This window comes from Capra hircus, chromosome 11 (assembly GCF_001704415.2).
Source record: "Capra hircus breed San Clemente chromosome 11, ASM170441v1, whole genome shotgun sequence".
Lineage (NCBI taxonomy): Eukaryota > Metazoa > Chordata > Mammalia > Artiodactyla > Bovidae > Capra > Capra hircus.
Genome location: NC_030818.1, coordinates 82663231 through 82677085, shown reverse-complemented (window position 1 = coordinate 82677085; position 13855 = coordinate 82663231). Strand labels below are relative to the sequence as shown.

Sequence of the window (13855 nt, the reverse complement as noted above, 5' to 3'; positions counted from 1 at the left end):
CAATGCTTGTCCTGACCTCTACTTGCAGAAATACGAAAGAATCGGTTAAAACATTCCCTTTAGCTAGAGGCCCCACTGAAGGTTGAATGTTTGTGCCCCACCCCCACCCCAAACTCATGTTGAAATCCTAACCCCTATGTAACAGTGTTAAGAGGTAGGGCCTTTGGTAGGTGATTAAGTCATGTTGGCAGAGCGCTGGGAAATGAGATTAGTGCCTTTATAAAAAAAGAGATTCCACAAAAGCCCTCACCCCTCTTCTATCATGCAAGGACACAGCAGACAGAAGGCATTCGATGAACTGGGAATCAGGCCTGCATCAAACACTACATTCTCCAGGGCCTTGATCTTGGACTTCCCAGTTTCCAGCACTGTGAGAAATAAACTGTCTGTTGTTTAAGTCACCTAGTCTAAAATATTTTTGTCACAGAAGCTGGAGAGAACTAAGACAGCGCCTGGATGGCTCCTAGCGCTTCTCTTCTTTCTACTGCCCTACAGAAACATAGCAAAAGAAAGAAAGCCTTAATAAACATCATTTTCCTTTCCATCTCAGTAAACTTCAATTCTGACATATAAAGCAACCTTACTTAAATCTATATCACTGTATTCTGCAAGTATAGTATGGTAGCAAATTACAGTCTATAAAATCAATTACTCATTCCCTATCCTATGGGAGGCCTAGATTTCTTAGGAGATTAATAATCTAAAGAAGGTAAAGTAATAGTAAAACCAACTGAAGAGCATGCTAATGAATTGATATAAACCACCCCAACTGCTTTAAGAAAACAGAATGCACCGCTCACGTGAAGGGGTCGTAGATAAGTCAAAGACTTCTTCCACCACTGCCCATCGCTGACGGCCTGCAGCACCGCCTTCGTGGTGGTGGTGGTATTGGAGAGGACTTTCATGGTGGTAGCGGTGGTCCAGTGCAACAGGTCGGCTGAGTTGCTGCCTGGGACACTTACTTCATCCTGTTTTTTTTTTTTTTAAAAAAAGAGAGAGAAAATGCCAAGAGTAAAAAGAAGAGAACAGAGCAGAGAGTGATCATGCGACGACTTGGAGTTATCAGACATGAAATTAAACAGATTTAAAAATTCATCTTTACCAATAATAACCAAAAAAAAAGTGAAAGCGATAATAACATACTGTACCTCCTTGAATCATTTACAAAAGAAAATTCAGTAAAGGAAAATACATCTTAATGCATTAGTCAAAGATTCTCTTTCAGAAGTATTTATAAAGCAAATAGTGGGTTCTTAATTTTTTTTCACTAATCTAATATCCTTCGATGACATACTCATGTTTGCTTCTTTGACAAGACATTTTAAACTATTTATGGTTTAGATTAAGAAATAAATTATTCACTTCAACAGTGCTACTGTGACCCAGACAAAGGTACAAGATTCTGATGACCCACCTTTACATACTGAAAGGCATTTTGTTTTTCATCTAAACAAGTGGATGAGTAACAGCATTTAAAAGCTTTCTAATGTGGAACCTCCTGCCAATCTCAAAGCAATCAGCTACAATTCCAACTCCCCACATACTAACCCAAGAGGTTTCATGAGGAGAAAAATGCCAATTTATCGACATTTGTTTAAATAGAAATGACAGTGACCACAGATGCTTTTGATCAAAGGAAGGTAAATTTGTTCTATGAAAACCCAGCCTTTGGTTTAGTATCTGTCTATTTCTACTCACTTTTTCTGTAGTATTCTAGTCAAAGGAAAGAAAAATTAAGGTCTAGTCTTCCAATTTGAAAAACTTTCCTACCACTAATAGGATGGCTATTTGGGTCTACATCACATCATTCATTAATGTGTTATTTGAATAATAAAAAATGATAAATTGTGGAATCACTCAATAATTACCAAGATATCATCACAACACACACAGGAGAAATTCACCATTTTAGACCAACTTGAAAGCTTCCATACAGGGTGGGTAGAATTATGGCCCCCGAAAAGACTCTGATGCTGGGAGGGATTGGGGGCAGGAGGAGAAGGGGACGACAGAGGATGAGATGGCTGGATGGCATCACCGACTCAATGGACGTGAGTTTGAGTGAACTCCGGGAGATGGTGATGGACAGGGAGGCCTGGTGTGCTGTGATTCATGGGGTCGCAAAGAGTCGGACACAACTGAGTGACTGAACTAAACTGAACTGAAAGTACCTGCATCCGAATCCCTAGAACCTGCAAATATATTACATTAGATGGAAAAAGACCTTGGCAGATATGATTAAGAACACAAACCTTGAGGTGAGGAGCTAAATCTTGAATTATCTGAGTGGAACTAACCTAATCACGTGAGCCTTTTAAGCAGAGAACCCTTCCCAGCTAGGGTCACACAGACATGCCCTGAGAGAAGAGGCAGGAGAGACATGAAGCACATTATGGTGGTTTTGGAGATGGAGAGAGGTGGCCAAGAGTTAAAGAATGTGAGAAGCATCTAGAAGGTGAAGAGAAACTGGAGGTGACAGCCAGCAAGGCAATGAGGACCTCAGTCCTGCAAACACAAGGAATTAAATTCTGTCAATAACATGAATTAGAGAAGGGAATGGCAACCCACTCCAGTGCCTAGAGAATTCCACGGGCACAGGAGCCTGGTGGGCTACAGCCCACGGGGTCGCAAAGAATCAGACACGACTGAGCAACTAACACTACTATCAACATGAATGAGCATGGAAATGAATTATCCTCCAGAGCCTCCAGAAAACACAGTCCTGTAGGGACCCTGACTTTGGCTGAGATCCTAAGCAGAAACCCACCCAAGCCTGCCAGGTTTCTGTCCTATGGGAATTATAAGAACTTGCACTGTTTCAAAGCTGCTAAATGTCACAGCAGTAAAAGAAAATGATTACATCATGTTTGTACACTTATAATTTCTAGAAAACCATTTTAATTTTATTCTTAGTACTAAAATGAAATATATTTAAGCTGCATTAACTGAAACTTATAATTTCCTCACTGGGCAGCTGGTTAACTTTTCTCAAAAGATTTTCTATTCTTTTAATGCGGAAAAAAAAAAAAAGTTGTGTCCCAGAACTAGAAGAAATGATAATTATGTGATGCAACAGAGGTGTCAGTTAACGCTGCAATGGCAACTATATTATAATATTAATGTATCAATATATTATATACCTTAAACTTATACAGTATGTCAAATATATCTTCATTTTCTAAAAAAAAATTTTTAAACCTATGTTTCCTATAAGCTTTCTGGACTTTGGGAAAGGTATAAACTATCAACTCGATACATGATAAATTATAATTACAAAAACAACAGAGATGATATGCTAAGGAAGAAAATACTCATGTTAAACTGAATGTATATAAGGGCAACCATGTCAAAAACAACTGCTAGGGGTTTAGGTGCCCAAAAAAGACCAGCGCTTCTCCTGGGTTTCATATTTTGCAGCAGATACTGCAGCTTGGTTCTAGACTCAACTCAGTTCTAGACCACTCCCAGGCTGCGTTGCTAGAAGCTGAAAAGCTAAAGACTACATTTCCCAGACTCCCTAGGGCTGACATTCCTCACCTGACCTAGTTTTCCTCCATCAGATGTACCCACTGTGTAGAATTTGCACAGTGAAACTACAGTAGAGACTGTACTTTTGTTATTACTGTGCTTTTCCTGTGGAAAATATACTTAACTTTTTTTTTCTCCTTTTTCTATTTTTTCTGATCATCCTAGTTGCTCTTCTGCAAAAGTGGTGATACAAGCACCAGTGCCCGGTCCCTAGCTTCACGGGGTAAAGGACAGTGTAGACAACCGTTCTGCTGGCTTGTTATCCTGGCAGGGTCAAAGCAGCACCAGAGACAGCTGATAAGGAGGGGCTTTCGAATTCCCCAACTTCTTGTGGTGGATTTCCGCTCCAGTGGTAGTTAATCTCCTCGCCATTTTTCTTATAGTTACTCTAAAAATACACCAAAGCCTGCTTCTCCAGACCTTTGAATGATTGTGTAAGATTCCAATTCTCATTGAAATTTTTAAAAAAGTCCCCTTCTGCTTATAAAAGCTAGAATGTTTTCTGTTGCTTACAGCTGAACACTGATTTAAAAAAACAAAACAAACAAACAAAAAAAAAAAAAACAAGAAACAAGAAAATATATTTTTGATCTGAAAGATCAACAACATCATTTTTATTCTTCAGTAGAGGAAGACTTTGGCTTAAATCTTCAGACATAATAAGGCTAAAATCTTTCTGCAAGTCTACATCTTGGGAGTCACTTTTCCAAGGAGGAGCTGCATCTACAGAACAGACATCTGAGCAAAATAATCATAGCAGCCTAGTGGTGGAAAATGGAGCAGAACAAACTTCCAGAACTGCCCAAACCTGTGCTGTCCAACCTGGCAGCCAGCAGATATATGGGGTAACTGCACTCTGGAAATGCAGCTGCTCTGAACAGGGAAGTGCTGTCAGTGTAAAATACACTGGATTGTAAAGACTTAAGTGCCTAAACGAACAAGTAAATAAACTAGCCCACATGTGTATAACCTCAAGGAACAAAAATTAGAACTGAATCTACCCTTTCTGGGCTTCCTAGGTAACACTAGTGGTAAAGAACTCACCTGCCAATGCAGGAGACGTAACAGATTCAATCCCTGGGTCAGAAAGATTCCCTGGAGGAGGGCATGGCAACCCACTCCAGTATTCTTGCCTGGAGAATTCATAAACAGAGGAGCCTGGTGGGCTACAGGCCATGGGGTCGCAAAGAGCCAGACACGACTGAGCCTCGGAAGCGACCTAGCACACATGCACGCCTTGTACCCTTTCTGTCGACAGGCAAAATCAAGAGGAAACCCAGGGAGGCTAAACCTGACATTCTCAGTTTTTCCTCTCAATTTCAGCAACTAGGAAGGCTACGTACCCTCTCCTCTGCATGCCTGTGGGAGTCGGAGGGAAGGGTTAAGGAGACAGAAAGGAAGACTGAAGCTCATTATCAACACGTGTGAAAAAACAAGTAGAAAGACCAACATAGGAAAAAAACACAAATCTCCCTCCAAGAGTAACCATAATGATAGCTGCCACGTCATGGAAGCTTGATATGCGTCAGGGCTTTACAAGGCCCGTTATGTGTATATTGGGCATCAACACTGCGAGGGAGCAGACACACACACACACAGTTGTTCCAATGACAGCATTACTAGAAGCCTTTCCTTATTTCTTCACTATTTGAGAAGACAGCAGGAGGCTCATTTCTTCTCCACTTTAGTACCACAGTCGGCTCATCACATCGGACTTAACCGAAGGAAAAAGAGCTGAGTCTGGCTCCTGCACTCCAGAGGCTCCTCTTTTCTAACAGGGTCAGGACCCCAGCCAAGAAGCTTCTACTATTAGGCAGTAGTGTAGATGGTACTGCTAACTCCCTCCCTGCATCGTGGGGCTGCCCTCCACGATGGGCCTGTTTACCCTGGACAGCTCGTCATTGAGTGTGTTCATCTATCTGGGCCACTGAAAGCTTTGGATTCAAGTACATTCTGCTTCATTCTGCTTCTAAGCTTTTGCCCCCAGTAACTCTGCACGGAATAAAACTAGTACTACACACACACACACACACACACACGCACACACGCACACACACACACGCACACACACACACACACGCACACACACATCCCTTTCTGAATAACACTGCCAGAAAAAGCTCTTTGTCAGAAATAAATCTCAGAAGGAATTTGCAGTAATTAGACATTCTCTCTCTCCCTCCCTCTCTCTATATGTGTGTGTGTGTATATATATATACACACAGAGAGATACAGATATAAATGTGTGTGTACATATGTAAGTATACAATATAGTAAGCATCTCAATTTATGTTAGATTTTATACCTGAAAAAAAACAGAAACCAATCAGAATTCATTCCCCTACTCAGCAAATACTCACTGAGTGACCCCTATTTGATGTCATACTATATTATACTAGTCAATAAGGTGATAAAAATAAGGACACAGCCTCTGCCCTTGGGAGCCTCTGAGCTCCAGAAACTAAAAGGGAGGCAGAGATACAGACAAGTCACTATGTCCTCTGCCTAGAGGCACCATCACAGAAAGCTTCACAGAAGAAGTAATATTTCAGCAGGAAAGAATTTCAGGCTTCCGAAGAAGAAATGGTGATGATTTCAGGTTGTTTAGTTACTAAGTCGTGTCCCACTCTTTGTGGGACCCCATGGATTGTATCCCACCAGGTTCCTCTGTCCAGGGGATTTCCCAAGCAAGCATACTAGAGTGGGCTGCCACTTCCTTCTGTAAGAGGATCTTCCCAATCCAAGGATCAAACCTGTGCTCCTGCATTGGCAGATGGATTATTAACCACTGAGCCACCAGAGACGCACCCATGATTTCAGGTGAAAAGTGAAAGTGAAATTCGCTCAGTCATGTCCTGCTGTTTGCGACCCCATGGACCCTACAGTCCATGGACTCTACAGTCCATGGACTCTACAGTCCATGGACTCCTCCAGGCTACTACTACTAATAAGTCACTTCAGTCGTGTCCGACTCTGTGCGATCCCATAGACGGCAGCCCACCAGGCTCCCCCATCCCTGGGATTCTCCAGGCAAGAACACTGGAGTGGGTTGCCATTTCCTTCTGCAAGGGGATCTTCCCAATCCAAGGATCAAACCTATGCTCCTGCATTGGCAGATGGATTATTTACCACTGAGCCACGAGAAGCACCCATGATTTCAGGTGAAAAGTGAAAGTGAAATTCGCTCAGTCATGTCCTACTGTTTGCGAACCCATGGACCCTAGAGTCCATGGGACTCCAGGCTAGAATACTGGAATGGGTAGCCTTTCCCTCTTCCAGGGGATGTTCCTGGTAAACTTATACAAATAAGAGACATGAAACAACATGGCATATTGGAGAAAACTTGAGTTGATTCAGTGAAGGCATAGAAAAGAATACACAAAGATGAAGATCAGGGCACAGGAAGATCACAGGTAGGCAGAGGCAAGACCAGAAGAGAGCTACTGACACGACACCGAAGCACCTCCATCATCTCCTGGACAATATGACACCCCTGAGAGGCTTTAACAAAAGGAGTTACCATAACGAGATTTCTGTTTTAGAAATCGTATTCCAGGAGCAGAAATCCATTAGGAGATTGGTAAATTAGTCCAAATTTAAAATAATCAGGGACTCAGGGAATTCCCTGGTGGTCCAGAGGTTAGGACTCTGTGCTTTCACTGCCAAGGGCCTGGGTTTAATCCTTGGTCATGAGGCAAGAGGCAGATGGGACTACCCACCTCCACGCCCCTCAACCCAGGGTAAAGTAACTAGAGATTCATTCTCTACTGATGGAAATTCCAAGACAAAAATAGCAGGGGAATAAAGGGAGGAAGCTAGACACTGCACAGACCACACATTCCTTGTTCCCGAAGTCAGAAGACCTCCCTAACCACATGTGGGCAGAAAAGACTCCTTGGAGGCCAAAGGGGAGTCATGTCATGGGATGTCCCACCCATATGCCTTTGTGGTAGAATCCATCTTGGCAAAGAGATGCATGTGCCCACATGGGAGGATCCTGAGATAAACCAAGTAAGGACTGTGAAGCAGGCAAATCACAATGACTGGCCAAAGGAAACCTGGAAGAAATGCCCCATGAAAGTAATTCAAACTACCACAAAGGCACGACTCAGCAACTCAGGGACTCTCTCTGAGTCTGCCTGTGTCTATTTACAGGTAATGTATTCTTTTTAATCCTAATAAATACTTTACTTGCTTCACTACTTTCTGTCTTTGTGGCAATTCTTTTCTGCAAAGCTGAAGCGTCAGGGCCCTTGACACTGACCACTGGCCTAGTGCCTAGGACCTGGTGCTTTTACCACCGCGACCCAGCCCATCTCTGGCTGGGAACCCAAGCCCTGTTCCAAGTGGTTGCAGCCGGAGGCCACCCAAGATCAGTTAGGGAACTAAGATCCTGCAAGCTGCCTTGCATGCCCCCCCCCCAAAAAAAGTACAATTAAAAAGATAAAATAATCGGGAACTGAATTAAGGCAGTGATACCGGGAATAGAAGAGGTTGCCATAAGGTATATTTGAAATGCATTTTTAAGTTTAAATGCTTTTATTTGTTTCTTCTAAAGATGAAAAAGGACTGAGGTAAGTCAGATAAGAAGAGAAATTCAAGGATTCTGGATCCAACCATAGAAAAAAGAAAGTGGACAATCTTCAAGTGCCTGTTCAAACCTTCTGCCCATTCTTCTGTTGGTTGTCTTTCTTATTCATTTGCAGTTTTTTGGTTTTTCTTTGTATATTTTGGATACATAGCCCTTATTAGATATATAAATTATGGACATTTTCTATTATCTGCAGATTATATTGTATTATCTTAATGATGTCTTGATTACTAAAGATGTTTTTAAACTTCTAAATTAGTTCAATTTATCAGCTTTTAAACTTTATAACTAGTATTTTTTTTTGTATGAAGTCTTTTCCTGCTCCAAGGTCACAAAGAAATTCTGTATCTTCCTTGAAATGTGGTATTTTTGCTGTCAGTAAAATCCTGTCAAGAAGATACTCTTCTCCTTCCCACTCACTACATTACATGCCTACTTTTAATATACTTGGCATAATTATGATTTTTCTGTCTTCTCAACTAGATAGTAGCTTTTCAAGGGCAGAGATGATGTTTGTTGATTACTACATGCTCAGGGTATATGAAAATTACTGAAGTATACATTTTACTGTAGCTATGAATAAGAAGTCTGGTTTTACTGTACCTATGCTTGAAGAAACATTTTCTAAATCTAATATGTTATGCTTGCAGCAACTAACTGCTATTCAGATTAGATTTCATGTCACATTTTCAATTCTGGTTCACCTTTAGAATCTCCTTACTCGAGAGGGTTATGGAATGATTTGAATGTTATCAATTAATCCAAGTACAGAAACTAAAAAAATATAAACATGATAAGAAATATGGCACTTAAGTATGAAATAACTTCATTCAGGGTCAAATCAAATTCACTGAAAAATAAAAAAATATAGGCTATAAGACAATTATACCATTTCATAAAATAAACCTAAACTTTACTCTGTTCATATGGATTGGCTAACTCAATATAAAAAATGTAAACATCTAAAACCAAAAAGTAAATGAAATTTCAATGCACAGAAATGTACATGACAAAAGGATTTTCTATAAGAGATCCCTCCCTTATAAGAATTACAAAAGAGAAAGCAAAATAAAAGGCTCATTTAGACTACAGAAGAAACATTTAATTGGGGAGCAGTCTACCAAGATTAGAGTGTAACCAGAGTCATTAATGAGGAAAATACTTTTATTTCAACTTCATGTAATAGGGAAAGAAAAAAGAGGTTAGGAAAATTCACTCCTGAAATGATTACTACTGGAAGTTTTTATATTCATAGTTGCATATTGCTAATTAATTTAGAGTGTATAACAGCAGAAATAGATTAATCTCCCAAGCCAAGTCAACAACTCCCAGCATAAAATTTAACATGAAATCTCATTACCATCAAGTGTAACATAGCTCAAAGGTTAACTTCATAGGCACTAGTAATATTTTTCAAGTCCTACAAGAGACAACATTACCAAACAGGTTCACAAGAACAAGAACAGTTCCACACGTCAAGTCTGGCTTACAGAAACAATTCTTGTTCATCAATCACTATAGTAAACCTATGCAGGAGCTGCCTTCTCTGGTGTCTGGTATTGTTGTTGTTCAGTCAGTCGCCAAGCCATGTCCAACTCTTTCTGACCTCACGGACTACAGCATGCCAGGACTCCCTGTCCCTCTGGTGTCTGGTAATCTGAGGGTTAATTTCTAAGAAACTGGTTTGTCAAGTTCCAACTGAGCTGGTGGTACCCATAACAGAGACTAAGGATCACAAACTGCTCAAACTGAGCTAAGCCACTACCCTTTCTCTTCCAACATATCTTTAAATAATCAAAAGTACTTCCCTTCACCTAATACTTCATCGTGTCATGTGCACGCATGTGCTCAGTCATGTCTGATACTATGACCCCATGGACTGTATCCTCTGTCCATGGGATTCTCCAGGCAAGAATACTGGAGTGGGTTGCCATTTCCTCCTCCAGAGTATCTTTCCAACCCAGGGGTCGAACCCATGTCTCCTGTGTCTCCTGCACTGCAGGTGGACTCTTTACTACTTGAGCCACTGGGGAAGCCCCATACTTGTAGCAAATTGCATCCTGAACTCAAAATATTAAGAATGGAACTCTTATTACTGGTGATGCTGCTTCTGGAATTGTTTGTCAGAAGAAGCAGTAGAAGAAAGCCCCATGAGGACTCATCACGCTGAAGTCTGACTCTGCTCCAGTTCATCTGCTCATTCAAATGCCAGGCTACAATTTCTCATCTTTGGAAGTCCCGCCCCCTACACATTTCTAAGGCAAGCTGTAAGTGCCTTCCCCAGAAAACTGAATGCAAACTGAACGTACTCATGCGCGTGAACGTACATGAACACACTAAGTCACAAACAGACACACCAGATTTGACACACTATTTCAGGGGCTTTAGGGACTGAACCCTTCTTGAATCTTCTAGCATTCTTGGATCCAAATTAAGAGAACTGTATTTAGGAAAAACAGAGATATATTTTAGTATATTTTTATTTTTTCATTTTTTAATCAGCACTTAAAGTTATGGAGGACGGACCACAAGAAACAGGAAATTATCTGTCTTTGGAGCCCATATTTTCCATTATATCCCAGGGCAATACAAGCATGAATATGCAAAGATATGTACATAACATGCTCAGTGAAGTTCAGGAAGACGGCACAATCCAAACGCCCAAAAGCAAAGGAAAAGATAAATAATCAAGGCACATGCATCCAATAACCACTATCACACTATGACATAAATGATCTGTATGTAACGACAAAGGCAGATGGTTTAGGAAACATAAGCTTGAAAACCAAAATTCCAAAACATCTTGAAAAAAGAAAATTACTAAGGCAATAATTATGATACAAATCTATTTCAGATGAAATCATTTTAAACTTTAAAATATTAATTTGTGCCTTTGTGCAGCGTAAGATTCAAAATCCTTTAAGAAAGAACAAGATCACACAAAAGAAAAAACAAACATGATCCTATCGAGATCATTTGTGTATATAACAGGAGATAAAATTCTAAACTCATCTTTCTGCATGTGGATTTTCTTCAACCTTATACTTATCTCATACAAAAAGTGGATCATTATTACCTCTCAATACATATAAAAGCTAAAACTATAAAACTCTTAGGAAAAAGCACAGGAGTAAATCTTCACAAGTTTGAGCGAGGCACAGATTTCTTTGCTACAACACCCAAAATGAAAGCAATAAAAGAAAAGGTTAATAAAATGGACTTGAGAAACATTATAAGGTTCTGCACTTCAAAAGGCACTATTAAGAAAGTAAAAATCACACACTGAGAGAAAAATCTTTTCAAATCACACATCCAACAACAACTTGTATCCAAGAGTTTAAAAGCAACAACAAAAACTCTTACGACTTAATAAGGAGTTGACATAACAGTTAAAAAGAAACTGGGAAAATATTCGTAGCCATTTCATCAAAGAAGGTACAGAAATGGCAAGTAAGCACATGAAAAGATGCTCATTATCATTACTTATTTGGAAACACATACCAAAAGGATAGGAGATACCACATACATTCATAAGAATGGCTTTAACAAAAAGCCAGTCAAGAGTTAAGTATTAGCAAGGATATGAAGAAACGAGAAACTTAATAATTCCTGGTGCAGCCACTTTGGAAAACAATTTGGCAATGTTTTCCAATATTTAAAGCATATACAGCATATAATGCTTCAGTTCCACTCCCAGATACCTACACAACAAATCAAAACATATTTTCATACAAAGACTTGTATACAAATGTTCATAGCAACATTATTCATTATAGCTAAAAAGTACAAACAACCCAAATGCCCATTAAACTGGTGAAGGGGAAAAGAAAGAGTTGTCTGTGGTACTAAAATACAACTGTCAGAAATTTATTTTAATATTTCTAAATAATCCTTTTATACATTCAAAACAGCTCTATGCCAAGCCCTGCCCCCAGTTTGAAACAATAATTAGTCCAGTCTTATAAATTTGTAGCCATTTAAAATGTTCATAACAAGATTTCCCATAGTGAAGATGATTTTTTAATGGGAACCTTGTATATAATCCATTTTCAACTCTAATTAGATTTATCTGGGGAAAACACTATTGGCTAACTGATATAGCTAACACTAGCTAAACAAAATGTTAATATGCTCTAAGTCATGGAATACTATTACGTCTAAAAAACATAATAACCAATATTAGTAAGAAGCTGGAAACTAATTTTGGTATTTACTCATAAATTATGCATTTTATTTAAAAACAAATATCTTGTTCTTAAGAACAACAGCCAATATCTTCAAACTTGTAGGCTCCACTTGTGCACAGCAGTTATATCTTTTACTTCGCTTGGTTATTTAAGTAAAAATTATCATTTTCACAACTGAGTAATGAAACTCTTGGGCATTAAGCAGATTACATATACAGTCAGCTCTCATTTATAAGTTATAATTTAATGTGGTTATTACATTTACTGTTAATGTGTAACACAGCATCTTATAGCTAAGCACTGTATTTTAATCTAATAATAGTAGCTATAATATTCTGAAATGTGCCTCATGAATCAAAGACATGATGTGTTTGAGGGTTTGGATTAGCACTTCGTCAGATCTAGATCTATTAATATTACAGCTTGCTGAAAGAGGAGAAAGGAAGACAGGAAAGCTTTTAAGGTGCTAAAAAAAAAAATACAAGAATCATTCTGGAAGAATTCCTCTTCCTCGCAAAGTGGATCCTGTGAAGCACTGCTGGCAGTCTCCTGCAGGTTCTGAGGACACTGAATGGATCAGGACGTGCCCTGTGGAGACACAGCATGCCCTGCTCCAGAGAGGCTACCACGGAGCGTACCACAGAACCCGGCTGCCACTTTCTAATTCATCAGAGAGCAGGAAATGGAAAACCCAAAGGTCGCAAAAGGCTTCTCGTGGATTTTATAAAGAAGGATGTGGGGATTTCAGAATAAGCTTATAGAGCTGAACTCAGCAGAAACACGGTGCAGCTCTATACTGAATAGAGAAATGATACTCCCCTTACACGGCCAGAACACAACAGGTCCTCAACAGCACCCAGATCACACACATGCGTCTAGCTGGAAATTCCTTCTAGTTTTACTTTCTAATCCATTTTTACCACACACTGATCTTTCTGCAGGGGAGGTTTCCAGTGCAGCTGTATTAAGCATTCCCTACACACTCACTCTGTGGCAAGCACTCCCTGGAGAGAGCACCAAAGGTAAGCGACACACTTCCAGTCACCATACACACCAAACCGTACCACACACGAGCTGATCCAATGCTATGAGATGTTTGGGGGATGCAGAAGAGGGAATGATGAGGACTCAAGGAAAACTTGATAAAGACAACGACAGCTTAGGTGAGATCAAGGGGGCAGCAAACCACACAAGATGATCAGAAACCACACAAGAAGGGCAGTACAGGCAGTTGCTGTTGTTCAGTCGCTCAGTCGTGTCCTACCCCCGTGACCTCATGGACCACGCCAGGCTTCCCTGTCCTTCACTATCTCCTCAACTTTGCTCAAACTCATGTCTATTGATTCAGTAATGCCATCCAACCATCTCATCCTCTGTCATCCCATTCTCCTCCCGCCTTCAATCTTTCCCAGCATCAGGGTCTTTTCTAAGGAGTCAGCTCTTCGCATCAGGTGGCCAAAGTTCTGGAGCTACAGAGAAAACCCTAAATAACACCAAAGCTGTGAGAGAGCCTACTCAGAGAATGGGGTAAGTTCAGCATGAATGGAAC

At 40.1% G+C, this 13855-nt stretch overlaps 1 protein-coding gene across 3 annotated transcripts in view; it reads right to left on the bottom strand.

Annotated features, from left to right (window-relative positions):
* The window catches only part of NBAS (neuroblastoma amplified sequence), a 335385-nt gene that overhangs the window by 132994 nt on the left and 188536 nt on the right, over window positions 1-13855 (bottom strand). For all 3 annotated transcript variants that reach the window (XM_018055620.1, XM_018055621.1, XM_018055622.1), the window contains one exon: window positions 801-968. In XM_018055620.1, the coding sequence (XP_017911109.1) occupies window positions 801-968 (168 nt within the window). The remainder of the gene's footprint in view (window positions 1-800; window positions 969-13855) is intronic.